Raw genomic sequence first — 23,081 nt, 5'->3', positions numbered from 1 at the left:
TTGACCAGCCGGAGTGGAAGTGTGGCTCAAATGTAGAGCACCAGCGGTGAGCAAATAAGCCCAGTGAGAGGGGAAGGCCCTGAATTCAAGCCCAGGGGCCAGCACAAAAGAAAGGGAAAAAAAAACAAACCTGAAGAATAAAATTAGGTGGTCTCTTCTAAACCACCCAAGGGTGTGGTCCCGGAATAGTGAAGATCATCAGAGGGACCTAGGTGCTTCCCTTGTGGGGCTTCTTTCACTCATTCATTCTTTTATGTCCAGTCTTCAGATAGTCTAATTCTTGACATCCTGTCTTGCCAGGCTCTTCAAAAGTCCCTTCTGTGCAGAAAGTCATGACGTAGCCAGGCCTGTGATGTAGCATCCTTCCCTTCCATCTCTGGGTAGTTTTCCTCTGACCTTCTCCTTTCCCTCCTCCCAGCAAGATATTTTCCTTTTCTTTCCCTTAGGAAGCTGCCTCATGGTAGCTAGCCTGCCCTGCAAACTCTTCTCCTGAGACTTTTTCCTAAAACGGACTCAGTAGGAATTACATCTTTTGCTTCCTCAGTTAAACACAGGAACAAATCTATTCTGACATTTAGTTACAGGTACATGTCTGTAACTAAATTTGCATGAGCAACAAATTCTAAATTTTCTCTAGGCAGAGACATTTACAGAAGAAAAAAAATTAGAAACACAAAAAAAGAGTGGTTATATTTAAAGGTCACTAGATTCTTGCCTGACAGCTGGATGGGAAAGGAGCTAGTTTCCACAGAAAGTATTATCATAAAATTTATTCTATTTGCCAAGCATGGTAGGACATACTTGTAATCCCTGCATAAACAGGCTAAAACAGGACTGAAAGTTGCAGGCAAGCCTGATGAACCAATCTGTCAAGACAGAAAATGGCTTATGTCATCAATATATAAGACACAGTCTGTAAGAGGCAAAAGGATTTTTTTTTTTTTTTTGGCCAGTCCTCCTCAGGGCCTGAGCACTGCGCTTGGGCTTTTTCTCAAGGTTAGTGCCCTGCCATTTGAGCCACCGTACCACTTCTAGCTTTTCTGTGTATGTGGTAGTGAAGAATCGAACCTGAGTCTTCGTGCATGCTAGGCAAGCACTCTACCACAAGGCCAAACTCCCAGCCCCAGAGGCAAAAGGATTCTATCTTCAATCAAATTTGTGATAATCTATCTTATTCTTGGTAATGGTAAAGAGAACAGATTTTTTTTTTTTTTATTTTGGCCTTTGGGGGTGGAGAGTGCCAGTATCATGGCTTAAACTTGGGGCCTGGGTGCTATTCGGAGCTGCTGTTACTCAAGGCTAGCACTCTACCACTTGAATCACAGCTCCACTTCCACCTTTCTAGTGTTTAATTGGAGATAACAGTCTCACAGATTTTCCTGCTTGCACTGACTTTTGAACCATGATGCTCAGATCTCAGCCGCCTGAGTAGTTAGGATTATAGGTGTGAGCAACCAGCCCCTGGTTCAGCTTAAGTTTTTATAAGTTTATTTGGTTTGAATACTTCCAAACTCATTTTATAGATGTTCTTGAAGTGTCTAGAAAATAAGAATACTAATTTAAGTCCAGGGCCTCAGACTCTGAATCCTAGACTGTTCCCTGCCCCCCAAAAGGGCTTGGACCCTTTTGTATTATATAAGGCCTTTCTCCACCATTTGAAATGAGGGATATTTATTCTCCAGCCTTTTTTCTTTTTTTTTTTTTAAGAATGAAGAGATGAATGGTGGCCAAATACAGTCATTATATTAAATGTATATTATGTAAAAGCTGAATTGCATAACTTAAAGGATTGGGGGTGGGAAAGAGGGAAGATGGGTGACGTTCAACAAGGTGCACTATATTCAATCTGACTTGAACTAAAATCCCTTTGTACAAATACTTTTTTAAAACTTAATAAAATATTGTTATTATAAAGGTAATATACTGAGAGGTCATGGTTACATAAGTCAGGTAATGAGTACATTTCTTTTGGGACAGTGTCACCCCTTCACTCGCTCTCTCCCAGTTTTTCCCCTCCTATTCCCACCCACAAGCTGTGTAGTTCATTGTCTACATAGTGTCTAGTGAATATCACTGTTGCATTTGTTCATCCTTCATCCATCTAGTTCTGTGCCTCCCTTTACCTTCCCAAAGACAGATAAAACAGAAAAGAAAAACAGCAACCAAGAAAAACCCTCATTTCCATTAAAATTTTTAATTTACTTTTTCTTGATCATAAAAGATACGATTGTTGTTCAATATTTGGAATATGAATAAAATGCAGATATAACCTTACTGCACAGAAACGGATTGATATTTTTGCTGTGTTTATTTTGAACCTTAATTATACAGCATGGGTACTTTAGGAGTTTAAAATTCTCTATGCTAGAAATACCTTCTATACGAATTGGATTACTTGTTTTGAAGCAGCAGTGCTGTTATCATTTAGATAATTGTATGAATTGGTTGATTTACTATCAGTATATTCCCAGAGTAAAATCAGGAAATATAACACCTTGGAAAGCCATACGTGGACATTATCATGAACATTTAATGCAAATATTGGTTATGTCATTGGAAGGGACACAAGTTTTCAGTTTGTTTGCTTACAGAAATATCAGGAAGGACAGGGAAGGGTTCTTTAGTTTTTGCATGCCTCACCTGCTGCACTGCGGGTTTATTTGCTAATTTGTTCTTCCTCTGATGACCAGCTGGTTGTTCTCTCTGCTTTTTGTTTTTATTTTCTACTCTGTTCAAGACACATCTTACCTACTCATTCTAACAATTTCATAAATCTGTATTCCAGAGAATATTAAGGAGAGATATGAGCTGAACATATTTGAAATACAGAAGTGCACTAAGAATATTACTTTAGCAGGTTCCTATCAGCAGACAACTTACAGGGCGCTATATCCTCCTCTTCTTCCTCCCTTCTTCATCCTCCCCTTCTTCTGTGGCAACACTTTGGCTCTTTGATAGAAGCAGGCTGAAGAACCAGAAAGCTTTTTTTTAAATCTAATTCTGGAAAAGCAACTGACTTCACATATGTCTTAAGATAGGAAAGTATGCATATTAAAATAATAAATACTTAAAACTTCCTATTAACCTAATTCCCTTAATTATAAGGCACTACTTCAACAAGCATTTCCTCTTTCTCAGCCTGTTATAGTATCTTTAGTCTAACTCTAATATTAAATGTAGCTATCAATTATGATTGTTTCAACAACTTTCCAGCTACTAGAGGGGTTGTCCTATGCATCTGTAGTTTGAAAACCTGTCATCGCTAACAATCTAGCTAAATGTGTCTTTTTATATTGCTTCGGAATAATAAAATCCTCTTCTCCAGTATCTGCCTTCTAGTCATTTTACTTATATAGTGCTTGGACTATCATAAGCATCCTATGAATACATGTCAAAGAAAATTATAATTAACCTCAGAAAATAATGATAAAGCAATACACCTCAGAGTAGTTTTTCCTACTGGATTGGGACAAGAGAAGCTGAGGCTGGTAGGACTAGGGAGACAAAATTGTCAATACTCTTGGGGCTTGGATTATTATGTAGGAGCTAGCAGGGTATTAAGGGAGTAGAAAGGTGGATTCAGAACAGCCTTCTGTATCATGTGTGCGAAACATGATTGGCTGATCGCATATAGATGTGAATGAAGAAGCCTTTGAGATCCAGCTAACAGGAGATGGTGGTCAACACAGATGATGGTAGAGATGGAGGTAAGAAGGCAGATTTGCAGGAATTGAGAATGACTGGCTGGATCCCTAGGGGGCAAACTCATAGCATCAGAGCAGGAGATTGGGCAAGAAGGAAGCCCTGAGAGAGGAGCTAGTGGAAACTGTCTCTTCTGTTTACCTCTCAGAGCTAGAATGAGTTATATAAAAGCTCTTCAGAGGGCCGAGAATGTGGTTTAGTGGAAGAATGCTTGCCTAGGATACATGAAGCCCTGGATCGATTCCTCAGTGCCACCTAAACAGAAAAAGCTAGAAGTGGTGCTGTAGCTCAAGAGGCAGAGTGCTAGCCTTGAGCAAAAGAAACTCAGGATCAGTGCCTAGACCCTGAGTTCAAGCCCAGGGCTTGGAAAGAAAGAAAAGAAAGAGAGAGAGAAAGAAAACTTCAGAGCCAAGGTGCAGGTGTTTCATGCCTAGATATTCAAGAGCTGAGATCTGAAGATCATAGTTCAAAGTCAGCACAGGCAGGAAAGTCCAATATTCTTTTTTGTTGGTCATGGGGCTTGAACTGCCCTGAGCTCTTCAGCTCAAGGCTAATGTTCTACCACTTGAGCCACAGCACCACTTCTGGTTTTCTGGTGGTTAATTAGAGCCAAGAGTCTCATGGCCGGGCACAGTGGCTCACACCTGTAATCCTACCTACTTAGGAGGCTAAACTCTGAGGATTGCCGTTCAAAGCCAGCCTGGGCACAACAATCTGTGAGACTCTTCAATTAAGCACCAGAAAACTGGAAGTGGCACTGTGGCTTAAGTGGTAGAGCATTAGCCTTGAGCTGAAGAGCTCAGGGACAGCGTCCAAGCCCAGAGTTCAAGCCCCACAACTTACCTCCCCCACTCAAAAACATGTCTCACTGATTTTCATGTCCAGGCTGGCTTTGAATCATGATCCTCAGATCTCATTCTCCTCAGATTTTTATTCTTTGAGTAGCTAGGATTGTAGGTGTGAGTCACCAGCAGTTTGAGATTCTTATCTCCAGATAACAAGCAAAAAGCCAGATAGATATGTGGCTCAAGCAGTAAAGCATCATCCTTGAACAAGCTAAGGGAAAGTGCAAGGATCAGAGTTCAAATCCCAGCACAGGCAAAACAAAAGTCAATGCTCTTCAGAGGATGCCTGGTATATGTATGTACTCGGTGTATTGTATGTATTCAACCAGTATCTGTGATTACTAAATCATTCTATTATAGACATTTTGTTGTTCTTAAATTCAGCATCTTCACGGATTTCCTGTGAGGACAGCAGAATGGAATCTGGGAGGTGATGTGGTGTTACCAAGGATTGCCAGCTGGCTGAAGGATGAGGTATAGCACCGCATGAATACTGAAGTCTATTGAAATAACAGTTATATGATTCTAATAGGCATGCCTCAAAAAAAAGAAATTAAATGGGAGAGTTTAAAAAAGCAAGAATGGGCTCAATGGTAGAATACTTGGCTAGCATGCATGAGGTCTGTGGTCTGACCCCAACTCTGAAGAAAAAGGGCTTGAAACCCAGGTACTTATACCTAACATCTACAATCTTCACTACTCAGGAGGTTGAGATCTGAGGATCAGTCAAATCATACAAATTATGTGCTCACTGAATGCATGTGATCTTTAATAATCATAACAGTTCAGCTACTTTTCTCAAGTATGTTTCAAGCAAGAGTTGGCAGATAACCCATATATTAACAGTTTTGCTGTGATTTTTTTTATATTAGTTATTTTATATTGAAGGTCAAAATACATGATGATCACAAAATAACATTTTGTGAATGTTAACCAGTTTTTTTTCCTTAAAATTTTCTATCCCTTCAATAAACAAACACTCCATACTGGTCATTCACGTTCATCTACATCACTGAAAATAATAAAAGATGATGATTCATATTCTATATACATATCATACTTGACTCAAAGCAAAAGATGGTTTTGCTCTAGAAACTTGTATGTCAAGATCTCAACTCTTAAAACTGAGTCATCATGTTCTAATGTGATCGCTGTCACTATGGGTTTGGCCTCCCCGTTTACAGCCATATTTTGAACATGAAATGTGGACTTATATACATTTTGATCATGTGGGAGCTAATCTCCTATCAAAGATAAAACACAAAAGACCTTATCATTCCAGTAGCACAATTTAGACTTGAACACGTAGACCCACCTCCTACATCTTTAGTTAAGGTATAGTCACACTTACAGGGTCTAAGGCAGTAATCTCTGTAAGCACATGGCTGCCAAAGAGTGCAGTGTATTTACTACCATCAGCTTGCATTGTCCTATGTCATAAGATTCTTTTTTGCCTTTCCCCTAAAGAATCATGTGCTTTTGAAGTAACAGGCTTTGTAAGGCACATTTTAACAAAAACCCATCATATAACCAGCATAAAAATGGAAGCTCCACCTGGTTATAATGTGTATGTGTATATATATACACACACGCACACACACACACACACATATATATACACATATGTACAGGCACATATGTATACATATATGTAGACATACATAAAATTAGGTAATATGTAATTTATCAGACAAGTGTCTCTAACTTGAGGAATAATCTTATTCAAAACTTGACTCATTATTTTCTTATTCAAAGAGAAATGTCTGTTAAAAAAATATAAGAGGGTATCAATGTATGTGAATTAATGCACCTTCTATCTGGCAAATACCATGTAAGCCTTCTATTAATTACAATAAAAATATATGAAAAAAGAGAAAAAAATATATAAGAGGGCCAGGAGTTTAGCCTAGTGGTAGAGTGCTTGCCTAGCATTCACGAAGACCCAGGTTCAATTCCTCAGTCTCACATACATAGAAAAATGCCAGAAGTGGTGCTGTGGCTCAAGTGGTAGAGCTCTGATTTTGAGAAAGCCCATGGACAAAGTTCATGCCCTGAGCTGAAGCCCAGGACTGGCAAAAAAAAAAAAAGTATATATATATATATATATATATATATATATGAATAACACATGTATCAAGCCTGTTGGCAAAAGTCCAACAGGTGATAGATAGCTCTGTAAACTGAAGGAAAGACTCTGGAACCCTGCTTCCCCACAGCCGCTTCCCCCCCCCCCCCATCTTCTAGGGTTCTGAGTGAGAATCATGAGGGAAGGAGTTAAGATACCTTAATGACTTCTAGAAATTTCCTTTAAAAATGCACAGATCCATGGGGCCGGGAGTTTGGCCTAGTGGTTAAAGTGCTTGCCTAGCATGCATGAAGACCTGGGTTCGATTCCTCGGTACCACATACATAGAAAAAAAAAAAAAGCCGGAAATGGTGCTGAGGCTCAAGTGGTAGAGCTCTAGCCTTGAGAAAGTCCAAGGACAGTGCTCACGCCCTGAGCTCAAGCCCAGGACTGGCAAAAAAAAAAAAAAAAAAAAAAAAAAATGCACAGATCCCTCAGAGGCTCAAAGCTGAAGTCCCAATCAGTCGCTAACTCAATTTCAATTATCATCTCCAAAGGAAAAGGACTTGGGGAAGGGGAGGAGAAAAGTGGATGGGGACTTTATACATGAATTAGTTTTGATAGTCCTAAGAGGCTCCTGACTTTAAAATATGTATTTTTTCCCCTAATGTTCCACAAACATATCAGAATGCTGCCCTTTGGGATGAATATATATATATATATATATATATATATATATATATATATATGAGAATAGTTTGGCTTAGGGCTGGAGTTAAGACTCTCCATTTTCTTGCTAGTTTAAGGTAAAAACAGTGAAAGAACCTTCTAGAAATAAATACATGCCAAATGACACTACCTCTTCTGGCCACCCACTTGTGGTTAGTGAACTTTCAGATGACTCCTTAGTCTTGTCCAGCATGCTAGTGGCAGACTGAAGTCAGTCCTAAGGAACGTATAAGCAGAGGACTTGAGGCACAGTAGCACAGATGAAAAGGTGACTCGTGTGGAAAATGGAGCCAGTAAGAGTCACTCCATGGGGGCGAGGGTACGACATAGGTGGTATGACCCAGTCACTATGGTCATGAAACTGAAAGATTAAAGATTTTCAGTGTAGCATAACAGCAGGCCATTGGAAGGAGCGAAAAGTTACAGAACTGGAGTCTGCAATGGCCAACACCTATATCTGAGAAACCATTTGGCCTCTGCTGTTATTTTAGCCCTAAGTAGTGGTTACAGAAGAGCCTCAGAAACCCTGTCTCAACAACATCTGGATCTCTCACCTTTGATAGGCACAATTTTGGAAATCTGGCTCCATGGGTTCTAAAGAATAACAATTTAGCAAAAAGAAATCACCTCTTGTACAAAGTAAGTGGAGGGATGTGTATCAAGGTAAAAAGTATGGTATGTGCTATTCCATAGGAAAGCACAGCCACAGGGATAGAAAACTTTAGGTGAGTTTAGTGCTGTTATCTGTCTATAAAGTCCTGTATACCTATTAGAATGGGGCATAGCTCTTATTGCTTTGGGAACATCTATCTAGCTCCCATCTGTTCCAGCTCCACTGGGAGGGGGGAGAATTATTTGCTTAGTAACTACTAGCAAAGATTCCAATTGACAAAAACAGCCATCAGCAATACATTGGTTTTTGATTGATTTTGACTACTATAAGGACAGACTACAGTATCTGTGTCTTTTACACCAAGTACAGAAAAGAGCTTAGAAAAGTCATCAAAGTTCAGTTCAATGAGGAAAAAACATGAAATAGTGAAAAATATGTACAGTTCCTGGCAGTGTGCACACTCTTCATAAAACTTTACATTTGTAGCAGGAAGGTATGGTGGGATTCATTTTATGGTTACTATACAAGTTTTTGCTTCAAAGTGCTTTATTTTAAAAAAAAGATTAAGAGAGTTGCAGTAATTATTTTTTAACAACAAATTCATGTCAAATGTCCCATTCTCTCCTTCCTCTTCTTTTGTGTGACATACTGTATAGCAGCCTTGGGTAAAACGTCTGATTTCAAAAGACACTTCCAAAATCTCTACAGTAGCACACGTGGGGTCCCGTTAGGGGTGACTCCTTTCTTTTTCTGTAGCCGATTCTGAACTTTCCGAGATTTTACTACTTTCATCCTCACCTCAAAAACTTCATGGATGGCCTTCCGGAAGCAATGAAAATTATAGTCAATAAGCCCTGGAGAACAAAAATCTTTGTCAATATTACATGGAAATAAGCTTGTCTTTTCATGTCAGTCGTAGGGGGCAGTAGAAGAAAAGCCTTCCACCTAGAGGGTTTAAGAAGTCTGTGGAGGGACTCCAGAGACTGATGGAACTACTGGAAGCTCACAAAGGTAGGTGGTTCCTGAAGAAAGTTTTTAGAATGCACATCACATTCTGAAAAGTTTCTGTGACCCAAGTATTAGAATGACCACTGACCTGTACAGCACTTTTACCTTTCAGAATTTTTTTTTTTTTTGGAAGTTCTGGGTACTACCTTGAGCTTTTTTTTTGCTCAAGGGTAGCACTCTACCACTTGAGCCACAGCACCACTTCTGACCTTTTGTGTTTCTGTAGTACTGAGGAATTGAACCCAGGGCTTCATGCATGCTAGGCAAGCACTCTACCACTAAGCCACATTCCCAGCCCCTACCTTTAAAGATTAATTTACACTGAAGATAAAGTCAGCTGACCATGGTGATGCACACTTGTAATCCCAGCACTTAGGAGCCAGAGAGAATTCAAGTTCCAGGCCAGCCTGGGCTGCATAGCAAGATACTGCATCAAAAGTTAAGGATAAACTAGGTGCTGGTGGATCATGCCTATAATCCTAGCATTTCAATAAGCTGGGATCTGAGAACTGTGGTTCGAAACGAGCCAGGGCAGAAAAAAATCCCTGAAAGTCTTATCTCCGATTTACAAGGCAAAAGCTAGAAGTAGCACTGGGCTTAAATGGTATAGCCCTAGCCTTGAGCGAAAAAGCTAAGCAATAGCATGAGGCCCTGAATTTAAGCTCTGGTATTGGTTTGCATTCACATATACACTCATGCAAAAAGTAAGTAAATCTTTAATGAAAAATGTCCCTGGCAGAAGGCATCACTCTTGAGGGGAAGCAGATCCTGACTTGGGAGTATGGCAAAGTTCTAAATATCTCTTATACATTTAAACTACCCTCATAAACCCTGGAATCTAAAGTCTCTGATTCTTAAACACTTTATGTCAACTCCAAACTCAAGAATCCAACCACCAGTGGTCAAACCTCATCAATCAGTTTTGCAATATTAAGTTAAAAAATTTTTTTTCCAGTCTTGAGTCTTGAACTCAGGGTCCAAGCATTGTCTTTGGGCTTTTCAAGGCTCGAGCTCTACCACTTGAGCCAGAGCACCACTTCTGGCTTTTTCTGTGTATCTAACCTGGGCCTTCAGGTTAGACCAAACTCCCAGCCCCTAAGTAAATTTTAAGTGGAGAAATTGTGAGTGACTATCTTCTTGTGTTTTCAGAGGCATATGAGTACCACAGAAATAAATAAAAATAAATAAGGTAATCCAGAATCTTGATTCATTATTCCCTTTTAAAAGAGCTAAGGGCAAATTTTCCTTACATCAACTAGGATAAGGCAGTTGCTTCTATTTTCCATCTTTAAATTAACTGGCCCAGTAATGCTTTCAAGCCCGGTCCAGAGAAAGAATTGGGATTTAAGCCTAAGATAAAAGTCTCCAAAATTCTGATACAAGGCAAGGCAAGGGCCCTAGAGAAAGCACAATTGCCTCCCCTCCACCCTCTGCTATAGGAAGACATCTCTGTGGCGCCCTCTGCTGCTTCAGCCAAGTTGGTGACCCACAGGGCAGTAAAACCATTTCTTCAGGAAAAGGTCAACAAAGCAATGGGTGGGAAAGTGGCAAAAAAAGAGCAATGAAGGCCAGTAGTGTGGCCCAGTGGTAGAGTGCTTGCCTAGAATGCACGAAGCCCTGGGTTTGACTCCTCAGTACCACATCCACAGAAAAAGCCAGAAGTGATGCTGTGACTCAAGTGGCAGAGTGCTCAGAACAGTATCCAGGCACTGAGTTCAAGCCCTAGGACTGACACACACAAAAAAACTAAATAATCTTATTTAGTAGGAATCTGAATACAAGGTATCAGAAACACTGTGGAACTTTCTGGCAATGAAGTAGTCAAGCACAGGAGGCTCATGATTATGATTGTAGCTACCCGGGAGGTTGAGAGCTGAGAACTGTAGTTCAAAGCCAGAGCAGGCAGTAAAGTCCCCATTAAACTACCCAAAAAAAAAAAAAGCCATAAGTAGAGCTCTGGCTCAAGAGGTAAAGCGAACAAGCTCAAGGACAGCACCCAGGTTCAACTCCTGCTGCATGCTGAGAACATTCCAGGCTAGGCAATGGTGGCTCATGTCCATAATCCTAGCTACTCAGGACACTGAGATCTGAGGATCGCAGTTCAAAGCCAGCCTAGGCAGGAAAGTCCATAAGACTCTTACCTCCAATTAATCTCCAAAAAACTGGAAATGGCATAGCTCAAAGTAAACTCAGGGACAAAAGCCCAGGCCCTGATTTCAAGCCCCATGACCAACAAAAACATTGGTAAGCTTACATTTCTCAGTGTAGAATTCAGGCTCATTGCTTTGATTCAAAAATAAAAATGAATTTGCTCCTAAAAGGACATTCAGTGATTGTTACTAAATATATGTCTTCCCTTTTTTGGAATCATGACATAATCTCTATGGTTTGGAAGCCTTTAAGTGTGAGAAGTCAAATACCATCTACCTCTAATGTAAGGAGTCTTTGACCTTCTAGAAGTATGGAACAGGAGATGAGCCTTCACCCTCAATGTAGGCAGAGGAGACCTCTCTCTCCCTGCTCAAAGACAGCCTAGCAATTGGCACAACTGGATTCACCTTGTCAGATGATCTGGTAGGGGTTGGTTCCATTTGGTCATCACCAGAGGGCGCCAGTGGGAGCCAGCAGGTTCACTGGCACAGAAACCCTGCATGTCAGGCCTGCTGCAGGCCTACCAATCAAGACAGAAGCCTGTGACTAGAGTCTGGAAACTTTTAGGGCATGTCATTAAACAACCACAACAAAGGCAGAATGCATTAAAATGATTCTCTAAAATTACACCCCCTGGAAAAAAAAACAAAAAACATTTACCTTTTCTTTCAAAGCTTTCCTCTCTGACAAAGCAAACAAGAGCCAGGAACTTTGTGACCTCTTTTAAATAAAGAACTGTTGTATTATTTAGCTTTATAATGGCTGTTGACTCCTTGTCATAGGGGGTTCCTGCTCCATCTTCTTTGAGACTAAATAGGGACAGAAACCAAAATGTATTTAATCATGGAGAAAGAACTAGAAATTGTACCCTAGTGATAGATACCAGCTTTAACATGAAGAATGATCATTTTAATCATACGTTATTTATATCTGCATTGTTTTCAGCTAAAGATCTCAGTAACAGCCACAATAATGTACAATTATCTGGTGCCCGTGGCTCACACCTATAATCCTAACTACACACGAAGCTCAGAGATCTGAGGATTGTGCTTTGAAGCCAGCCTGAGCAGCAAAGTCCATGAGACTCATCTTTAATGAACCACCAGCTCAGCTGATAGAGCACCAGCCTTGAACCAGGCTCCGAGTTCAAGCCTTAGGATACACAGATATACAGACAGACAGACAGATATACAGACAGACAGACAGGCAGGCAGGCAGGCAGGCAGGCAGACACAGGCAGAGACACACACACACACTCACACTCTCCATGGTCCATTTTTTTAGAGAGTAGGAGCTAGGCCACTGTGGAGGCCCCTGAGAAACACAGGTCAGGAATGGGGGTGAACTATCCTCCTGTTCCGCAACAAGGCTTTTTTTTCCCCTGGTAGAACAGTCAGGGTGCCAAGAGCACAGTCAGATACAAAAATAAAATAAAATAAAACAAAAATATTTTTTAAAAAGGAAGAACTCGGGCCGGGAGTTTGGCCTAATGGTTAAAGTGCTTGCCTAGCATGCATGAAGACCAGGGTTCGATTCCTTGGTACCACATACATAGAAAAAAGCTGGAAGTGGTGCTGAGGCTCAAGTGGTAGAGCTCTAGCCTTAAGAAAGTCCAAGGACAGTGCTCAGGCCCTGAGCTCAAGCCCAAGACTGGCAAAAAAAAAAAAAAAGAACTCAAAAGCTTCCACACTGGAGTCTGGAGACAGGACCCTGATCCAGGGAAAAAAGAGTTAGTTGTATACTGAATTGGAAGGCTAGGGGTCTCGTTCAATGGTTGAGTGTTTGCCCAGTATACACAAGACTCTGAGTCCAGCATTGTAAAAAATAAAAATAGATAAGAAATACATAATAAAATTTAAAATATAATTAGGCTTATCAATAAAATTTGAATATAATTTGCCTATATATAATCTACAATAATATAGCCATGCTAAATATGCTAGCTCTGATAGATAAGACTATGATTCTATAAGGAATGTGCTTGTTGCTAACAGATGTTCAAGGACCCAGAGGCAAAGAGTCAAGAAGGGAGCAACTTACAAATATCTCAGCAAAAACACAAAAATGATAGGGCACCAATGGTTCATGCCTATAATCTTAGCGTTTCAGGAGACTGAGATATAAGGATCAAGGAATGAAGCCAGCTCAGGCAGACAAAACTAGGAAACTTATCTCCAATTAACCAGCAGACAGCCAGAAGTAGAGGTGTGGCTTAAGTGGTAGAGCAAAACAGCTAAAGGATAATGCCCAGGTGCTGACTTTAAGTCGAAGCTCATGAACACACACATACACATAATCATACACACACACACACACACACACACACACACACACACACACACACACACAAATTAAGTAACATAACACAGCACTGAGCAAAAAACTGAGTCTATGAAATGTGCAGTAACTGATAGCTAATTTTTTTGGGGGGGAGGGTGTCAGTCACTAGGCTTGAACTCAGGGCCTGGGTGCTGTCCCTGAGTTGTTTTGCTCGAGGCTAGCACTCTACCATCTTGAGCCACAGCTCCACTTCTGGTTTTTGAGTAGTTAATTGGAAGTAAGAGTCTCACAGGGACTTCAAACAATAATCCTCAGATCTCAGCCTCCTGAGTAGTTAGGATTACAGGCATGAGCCATCAGCACCTGGCTTTATTAGCTAATATTATAGCCTAAACTGGTACAAACTGGTACCAAAGTCACTGGTACAGCCAGTTAGGAATCCTTTCCTTACAAAGGATCTGTGACTATCCTTCTCTCCTTATCTGAAACTACAAGAATTTCCTAATGTACATTTACTTTCCAAATTTATGAATAATTATCAATAATGACCTAACTAGAATTGTGCTAAACCTTAGTAATTTTACTTGACAGTGAGTATTTATTGAACATTAGGTGACAGCCACCATTCTCCATTCTGACCATGGTTATCCTCTCTCTAGTGGAAATATTCACCAAGCTGGATACTGAGGATATTGAGTCTAGGTAAAATTTTGGGTCACCTTAAGCTGAGTTGTAAGCAAAGCTGATGACAGAAGTAGAACCAGGATCTCAAATCTAGACCCTAGACCTCAGTAGTATCTAACTTAATGCTTTAGTCCTGTGTGTGTGTGTGTGTGTGTGTGTGTGTGTGTGTGTGTAGGTACTGGAGCTTGAACTCAGGGCCTTACACTCTTACTTAGCTTTGTTGCCCAAGGCAGCTGGCTGGTGCTGTACCATTTGAGGCACACCTCAGCTTTCAGTATTTTACTAGCTAATTAGAGAGAAGTGTTTCTTGGATTTGTCTGCCCAGGCTGGCTCCAATCCTTAGATCTCAGCCTCCAGAGTAGCTAGGATTACAAGCATGAGCCACTGGTACCTGGCAATGCTTCAGTTTTTTAAATGGATGAAGAATAGAGTGACAAGCCTGACTTAATGAAAAGCCTGAGATTTTTCTAATTTAGTTATTATTATTGTGATGGTTACATAAGGCAGGTAATGAATACATTTCTTTCTGGATGTTTCCCCTTTCCCTTGCACTCTCTAATTTTCCCTTCCATCCCCACCCACAAGTTCTATAGCTGACTTTAATGTAGTGTCTGATGAATACCAGTGCCATATTTGTTCACCCTTTGTGCCTTCATTTCTGTGCCCCCCTTCCCCTTCCAAAGACAGAAAAAATGAACAAACGAAACAAAGACAATCCAGAAAAAAAACTTGTTTCCATTTCCTGTTTTACATGATCCTATGCATATAGGCATTGCCCCTTTACATTCCTCTCCTAAGAATGTCCTCCTTTGGTCTCACTGTGTATGAATGCCTAGAGTCCTGTATCATTTATGGCCCGGTGTATTTTAGATCTAGCTTCTGCACATGAGCAGAAGCACATGCATTCTGTCTCTGTACGCATGGCTTACTTCACTTAACATGATTTGTTCCAGGTCCATCCACTGAAATGTAGTTTAAAGGAAATATTTTAGCTGTTGTTGGGTAGGAGCACGGTGTTGGTTCTGGGGCTTCCACTCAGGGCCTGAGCACCGTCCCTGACTGGTGCTCTGCCACTCTCTGAGTCACAGCTCCATTTCCTGCTTTTTGCTGGTTAATTGAAGGTAAGAGTCTGGCATTTCCTGCCTGGGCTGGCTTTGAACTGAAATTCACAGATCTTAGTCTCCTGAGTAACTAGGACTACAGGTGTGAGTCATCAGTGCCCAGCTTTAGCCACTAATTTTTAGGGCTGAATTTCTCTTGCTTGTAAGTAATGCTCTGAGAACAAATAGCTAATACATTCAGAATATTTTACCCAATCATATAAGTTATATTGAAAAATTTTAAGTCAATGCAATATATATCAAACATTAGATCTATTAATAAACATCATCTGATAACAGGAAAATTGTTAGAACAAAAAAAGGATTAAAAATTATAAGTGATCTCATCCTAAAATCTACATTAAAAATTAGAAAAAAAAAGTCAGGGACCTGTGGCTCATGCCTATAATTCTAATTACTCAGGAGGCTTGCACAGTTCAAAGCCAGCCCAGGCAGGAAAGTCCATGAAACTCGTCTTTCCAATTAACTCTTAAAAAGCTGGAATGGGGCCGGGAGTTTGGCCTAGAGGTTAAAGTGCTTGCCTAGCATGCACGAAGACCCAGGTTCGATTCCTCGGTACCACATACATAGAAAAAAGCCGGAAGTGGTGCTGAGGCTCACGTGGTAGAGCTCTAGCCTTGAGAAACTCCAAGGACAGTGCTCAGGCTTTGGCCTAGGACTGGCCAAAGGAAAAAAAAAAGCTGGAAATGGAGCTGTAGTTCAAATGGTAGAATGCTAGCCTTGAACACAAAAGCTCAGGGACAGTACCCAGGCTCTGAGTACAAGTCCCAGGACCAACAAGAAAAAGGAAGGAAAGGAGGGAGGAAGAGAGGGAGGGAGAGGGAAGAAAAGAGGGAGGAAGAGGGAGAGGAGGGAAGGAAGGAAGGAAGGAAAGAATGGAGGGGGGGAGGGAGGGAAGGAGGGAGGGAGGGAGGGAAGAAAAAAGGGAGAGAGGGAGGAAGGGAAGGAGGGAGGGAGGGAGGGAGGGAGGAAAGGAAGGAAGGAAGGGAGGGAGGGAGGGACGGAGAGAGAAGGGGGAGAGAGAGAGAGAGAGAGAGAGGGAGGGAGGGAGGGAGGGAGGGAAGAAAGGAGGGAGGGAGAGGGAGAGAGAAGAGGGAAGGAAGGAAGGAAAGAATGGAGGAAGAGGGAGGGAAGGAGGGATGGAAGATAAAAGGGAGGGAGGGGAGGAAGGAAGGAAAGAATAGAGGGGGGAGGGAGGGAAGGAGAGAGGGAGGGAGGGATGGATGGAAGAAAAAAGGGAGGGAAGGAGGGAGGGAGGAAGGGAGGAAGGAAGGAAGGAAGGAAGGAAGGAAGGAAGGAAGGAAGGAAGGAAGGAAGGAAGGAAGGAAGGAAAAATATATTCAAATGTAAACAGTGGGTGGAGAGATTGGGGGTGTGGGAGGGTATGGGGGTGGGGGTGAAGGATGGTGCTCAGAATCAAATACCAGGTCCTCAGTATGCTAGACAAACATCAGACCACTGATGCCTTGTATTCCCCCACCCCATCTGGACAAACTGCGTTTATTTTGGGCAATATTGAGGCTTGAACTCATGGTGTTATGCTTACTCAGTTTTCTTGCTCTGCTGGTACTCTACTGTTCAAGCCACATCTCTAGTCTAGTTTTTTGCTGGTTAACTAAAGATAAAGTCTTTCAGACTTTTCTGCCCAGGTTAACTTCAAACCTCAATCCTATAGGTTCCAACCTTCTTAGTAGCTTAAATTCCAGGCATGTATGAGCCATTAACATTTGGCTTCTTTTTAATACTCTTATGTGTTTTGTATAATAACTATATATTACTCTAACAATCAAAAAATAAAAAGTTCTGAAAGCAAAACATCAAACAAATGAGAAAAATTACCCAAGAAAGAAAAAAAAAGTAGAAATTGGCTTGGTTGTACAACTGTTTTATTTCAAAAGTCACTTTTAAGTTATAAAAACACATAAATGCTGAGTGCAGTGGCTCCCACCTTTAATCCTCGCTACTCAAGAAGCTGAGATCTGAGGATCAAAGTTCAAAGCCAGTCTTAAAAAAAAAAACACAATGCAGGGGGGGGGGGAAGTGGGAGAAAAACATGGGAAGAGGTAACAATGGGTCAAGAAGTAATGTACTCACAGCGACTGTTGTGTAGTGCTGAGAACTGCCTTCTACCCAGAACCTCAGCTAACAGACTCCTGGGGTAGCAGATAGTGACCCCGTAAGCCCTGTGGGTTCTCCCAAGCAGTAGGACAAGGGAGCATGAACTTCAGTGGCAGGATGACCATTTCCTGGCTGCTGGGAGGGGCCAGCCTGTGGTTAACTAGCTATACCAGTCCAGAACCACTGTTGCCCATGGATGCTGTGGGCTCTCTGGGACTCCCCCAGGCCCAGAAAAACAATCTGCTGCAGAGCCCAGCCTCCCCGAGCCTGCTCTTCTCTCCCCATGTTTGTTTAAGCTGGGCAAAGTAACTCTGATTAACATCATTCACGTGAACAACTCGCCACTTATTTCTAATTACCATATGGCACAATAATATTCCTGTGTATCATGAAATATGTGCCAGATTAATCGTGCTATACTCTGAGCCTGATTACCACAGCAGTCTAGATTGTAATCAGGCATTCAGCTTCCATTCAGCTATTCCAAGGTCATGCCCTTGGGGCTTAAAAATAATAGACTGCTGCAGGAAAAAATCAAGTGTTTGTGAAGCACTTAAAAATACCAATAAAGCCAAGCACCACTGGCTCATGCCTATAATCATAGCTACTCAGAAGGCTAAGATCTGAGGATTGAGGTTAGAAACCAACCCAGGCAGGAAAGCCAAGAGACTCTTGTTTCTAATTGACCACTAAAACAACAACAACAACAACAACAACAACTGGAAGTAGAGATGTGATTCAAGTGGTAGAGTGATAGCCCTGAGTAAGAAAGCTAAGAGACAGTACCTGGGTTCAAATCCCAGTACTGGCACAAAAATAAATACATAAATACAAATCTCAATAAAGAAAGTACAATTTAACTATAGTGAAAATGTGTGTGTGTGTGTGTGCATGTGTGTGTGTGTATGTGACACAGAGTTAACAGAAAACATAACTAAGACAGCAAAAGATTTATCAGTGGGGGAAAGTGGTAAGTTTGAGAGTTTCACGTCAACACAGGAGACAGAGTGTAAAGCTGAGTGCAGCATTTCTCAAACTTTGTTGTAGAGTCAGGCAGTGAATAAGAGGAAGATGAACTTGACCTGTAGGACAGGAAGACAATGCAAAGTCCAGTGTAAGCAGACAGCAATGAATGCCCTGTGTTCAGTAGATAACTAGTTCATACTCTGCATGATACTTGTTCAGCATATTCCTAATTGTATGAGATTGTTTCAGGTTGCAGTAACACAGTCAAGTTTTTCTCCTTCATTTGTAATTTTTGTTGCTGTTTTTGATAGTACTGGAGAATATAATCTTAGCTATACAGGAGGCTGAGATCTGAGGACTGAAATTCAAAGCCAACCCAGGCAGGAGAATCCATGAGACTCTTATCTCCAATTAAGCATCCCAAAAGGTGAATGTTATGCTGTGGCTCGAGTGGTAGACCACCAGCCTTGAACAAAAAAAAGTTAGAGATATAGCACCCAGGCCCTGAGTTCAAGCCCATACCTAGACTGGCACAATTAAAAAAATTGTAAAGCTCAGCAGTTTTTTTTTTTTTTTTTTTTTGCCAGTCCTGGGCTTGAGCTCAGGGCCTGAGCACTGTCCTTGGACTTTCTCAAGGCTAGAGCTCTACCACTTGAGCCTCAGCACCACTTCTGGCTTTTTTCTATATATGTGGTACTGAGGAATCGAACCTGGGTCTGTATGCATGCTAGGCAAGCACTTTAACCACTCGGCCAAACTCCCAGCCCATCAACAATTATTTTTATAACAAACAAGATAGTAGAAATGTTAGTGAGATGTTTCTTGAGGGTTCAAATCTCTATCTATTCATATCTCAAAAAGATATACAATATGATGATAGGTTTTTTCAGCAGAGACTCAGGATTTAGGCCCAAGTTCAAATTCTAATTCTGCCCCTTACTGAAAATGTTAAGTAGCAGTTAGAAACTTATCCTCATCAGTTAACATAGTATAGTAGCTTCTACCTCCCAGAATAATAGAGAATTAAATTATATAATGTATGCAGTGAAGTTAGTACCATGCTCCCAGGCTCACTATTTGTTCCTATTACTGCATATTTTATGTTATACTAATAAATTTCTGTCCTTTTTTAAAAAAAAATAGTACTGGGGGCTGGGAGTTTGGCCTAGTGGTAGAGTGCTTGTCTAGCATGCACGAAGACCCAGGTTCAATTCCTCGGTACCACATACATAGAAAAAAAAGCTGAAAGTGGTGCTGAGGCTCAAGTGGTAGAGCTCTAGTCTTGAGAAAGTCCAAAAGACAGTGCTCAGGCCCTGAGCTCAAGCCCAGGATTGGCAAAAAAAAAATAGTATTAGCCAGGTGCTGTGGGCTCACACCTGTAATTCTAGTACTTAGGATGTTGACATTGGGAGGATAAAGACTCAAGACCAATCTGGTCAGAAAAGTCTACAAGACTCTATATACCACTGGAAGAGGCTGGGTGTGCTGGAAAACTCCTGTTTATTCCAGCTACAATGGAAATCTGAAAATAGGTAGATCACCACCCAGAGTGTCAGTTTAGAGAGGAAAGCCTCAAATTCAAAAGTAACCAACACAGCCCAGCAATGGTGGCTCACATCTATAATCCTAGCTATTCAAGGAGGCTGAGATCAGAAGATCAAGGTTCAAAGCCAGCCTAGGCAGGAAATCACTTGACACTTTTATATTCAATTAATCATCAGAAAACCAGAAATGGAGCTGTGGCTCAAAGTGATAAGAGTGCTAGCCATGAGCAGAGAAGCTTAGAAACAGCATGTAAGCCCTGAGTTCAAGCTCTATTACTGACAAAAAACAGAAGGAAACAAGGAAAGGGAAGGGAAGGGAAGAGAAGGGAAGAGAAGGAGAGGGAAGGGGAGGGGAGGGGAGGGGAGGGAAGGGAAGGCAAGGCCACAAAGAAAGGCATGGCCATCAAAGTGCCTGACTAGCAAACGACAGGACCTGTGTTCAAACCTCAGCACTGCCAAATTAAATAGATGAATATACACGTCCGTGCAAAAGTATTACCATCAAATCAATAAACACAAAAATGCCTTAAAAGTTATTTTTGCTCACCCGTAGATACAGGAGATGTCAATGACCACGTCAATCATGTCACAGCACAGCTCGTAGGTCTGCATGTCTACAGGAGTGCTATCCGTGGCGATGTATATTTTACTGACCACATCAAACAGAAAGGCCTTTTCAATTCCAGAATTCTGAAACAAAAAGAGGAACACTGCCGTAGCTGACTTCAGACCATATTTTGGTTACATCAAATAGCATGCCATCCAACAACCGGAGCAGGTAGTCTTGGGAGGATGGAAGGGGTGATCAAAGTCGGGAGGAGGGACAGGGCTTACAACAGCAATAATAAAAGGCCACAGTAAAAGCCATTAATCTGTACAATCAATAGGAGCTAGTTTTTATGATGAAAAGAATTAAATCACAAAATGACAATGCTTTTCCTACTGTCAAATGTGAATAAGCAGAAATTAAACTATTAAGAACTTGGAGTTGTACCATTTTATTGCAATTTAAACTACATTGTCATGAGCTTTTGTGCATGTGCTAGTATTAGGGCTTGAACTCAAGGCACTTAGGTTTTTCTTTCTTGCTTAAGGCTGGTACTCTACCACTTCAGCTACAGTCTCTTAAACCTCAATCTTCAGATCTCATATATAATTTGATTGATATTATTAATATTATACAGAGACGTTAACATCTCATAAGTCAGGAAATGAGTACAATTCTTTTTGGACGATGTCATCTGTTTCTTTGCTTTTCCCCCATTCTCCCCCTCCCATCCTTGCCCACAAGTCCACAGTTCATTTTTCACACAGTGTCTACTGAGTACCATGACTGCATTTGTTCACTTTCCTGCCTCCACTTCTGTGCCCTGTTTATCCCCCCAAAAGATAAAAAGCATCAAACAAACAAAACACAGAAGCAAAATCAAATAACACCTCTACAATCACCATCAACAAAACCCATGACTCCATTTCCTGGAATGTGCTTTGATTAAATAGTATTTTAAGTTCAGTGGAGTTGAGCCTTTGAGTACCTTCTTTAGTCTCATGGTTTGTGTGTGAATGCCTCTTGAGTCCTATGTAAGTTATCATGTCCAATTAGAGCTGCTTCCACTTGTGAGAAAAAAAAAATGGGCTGCTTGTCTTTCTGAGCTTAGCTTTACCTCACTTAAGGTGATTTGTTGTAGGTCCAGCCATTTCCCTACAAGTGACATATTCTTTCTTATGAATGAGTAAAATTCCGTCATGTATAGGTGCCACATTTTTTTTCATCTGCCCATCTATTGTAGGGCATCTAGCCTATTTCTATAACTTGGGTATTGTGAATAGTGCAGCAATGAACATGGGTATACAAATGTCTTTACTGTATCTTGACTTGTACTGATCTGGGTAGATACCCAACAGTGGTATGGCTGGGTCATAGGAAACTTCTATATTTACTTTTTACTCCTAGCTTTTTGCAAGTCAACTGGAGAAAAGAGTTTCATTGACTTTTCTGCTCAGGCTGGCTTTGACCTATGATCTTCCGTCTCAGACATCTGAGTAGCTAAGATCACAGACATAAACCAAGGACATTTTCTTCTGGTAAATTTTATTAATACTAATGATTGCCTACAATAAGAATAAACACTTTGTTTAGACCATGTTTACAGAGTTAATTTTTTTTTGGGGGGGGTCAGTGATGGGGCTTAAACCCTAGGCCCAGGCTCTGTTCCTGAGCTCTTCAGCTCAAGGCTAGTGCTCTACCACCTGAGCCACAGCACCACTTCTGGGTTTCTGGTGGTTAATTACAGATAAGAATCTCATGGTCTTTTGTGCCCAGGCTGGCTTTGAATTGCAATCCTCAGCTCTCATCCTCCTAAGTAGCTAGGATTACAGGCATGAGCCACTGGTGCCCTGCAATGAAGTTAATTTTTAAAGGATCTAAAATAAGTGTAATCTTCAAAAGTAGTACTTAAATGACACTGAAATTCTATAAGAGCAAGCAGAAACTAGACTTTTCACTTTTGCAAGTGACTGTCAACAGGAAATTATTTACTTACTGAGATAAAGATGTTGAGCAAATTCTCCAGTGTTGGGAGTTGTGGAATCAGTTTTTGAACCACTTTGCTAAATGCTTCAAATATTGAGTGATCATATATGCTTGTCAGATAAAAGCTGGAAGAGAAGATAATATTTTATCCCATTGGCCTACAGCTGAGGTTTCTTGGGTTGTATTGTCTCCCTTCAGTCCTTACACATGCAATCCAGCCTGCTCCAGAACTAACGTGACCTTGGGAAAAACCCAGTGTGTCTTAACTCCTCATTCCTCCTCACTCCTCAAATGCTAGAGCTAGACTCATTCTTGCCTTCAACTGACCAGCTGCACAAGCCAGCTTCCTCAGTCTGCAAACAACCCACACTTTATGGCAGCCTCCAGGCCAGTTCACAGTAGCTAAATTATTAAAATGGATGAACTAAATTGTTTTTCATTTTCCAGTTTACAAAATGAATGATGCATATGTTAATCCACAAGTAATAGACAAACTTACCTCTATGTGTATTTTTATCTGTGTGTTTTCAGATGACTCTTTTATTTATGACAACAGAGTCATAAATAAACTTCAATATTAATTGATTTCCTGGATTAGATGGATCAGGTTTTTGTTTTTGTGCCAATCTTGGGGCCTGAGCATGGTCACTGGGCTTTTTGTTCAAAGGGCTACCTCTTCACTACTTGAACCACAGTTCTACTTCTGGATTTTGGGGAGAAAG

At 41.0% G+C, this 23,081-nt stretch overlaps 1 protein-coding gene across 1 annotated transcript in view; it reads right to left on the bottom strand.

The window, feature by feature from the left end:
• Positions 1–7,089: 7,089 nt before the first annotated feature.
• The window catches only part of Rragd (Ras related GTP binding D), a 37,394-nt gene continuing 21,402 nt past the window's right edge, over positions 7,090–23,081 (bottom strand). The window contains exons 4-7 of the mRNA XM_090338435.1: positions 22,370–22,484; positions 20,374–20,516; positions 11,774–11,922; positions 7,090–8,808 (exon numbers count right to left, since the gene is read on the bottom strand). Of these exons, the coding sequence (XP_090194561.1) occupies positions 8,657–8,808; positions 11,774–11,922; positions 20,374–20,516; positions 22,370–22,484 (559 nt within the window). The 3' untranslated portion in view covers positions 7,090–8,656. The remainder of the gene's footprint in view (positions 8,809–11,773; positions 11,923–20,373; positions 20,517–22,369; positions 22,485–23,081) is intronic.

This window comes from Megascapheus bottae, chromosome 8 (genome assembly GCF_031878675.1).
Source record: "Megascapheus bottae isolate mThoBot1 chromosome 8, mThoBot2.hap1, whole genome shotgun sequence".
NCBI lineage: Eukaryota > Metazoa > Chordata > Mammalia > Rodentia > Geomyidae > Megascapheus > Megascapheus bottae.
This window is presented reverse-complemented; position numbering and strand designations above follow the sequence as displayed.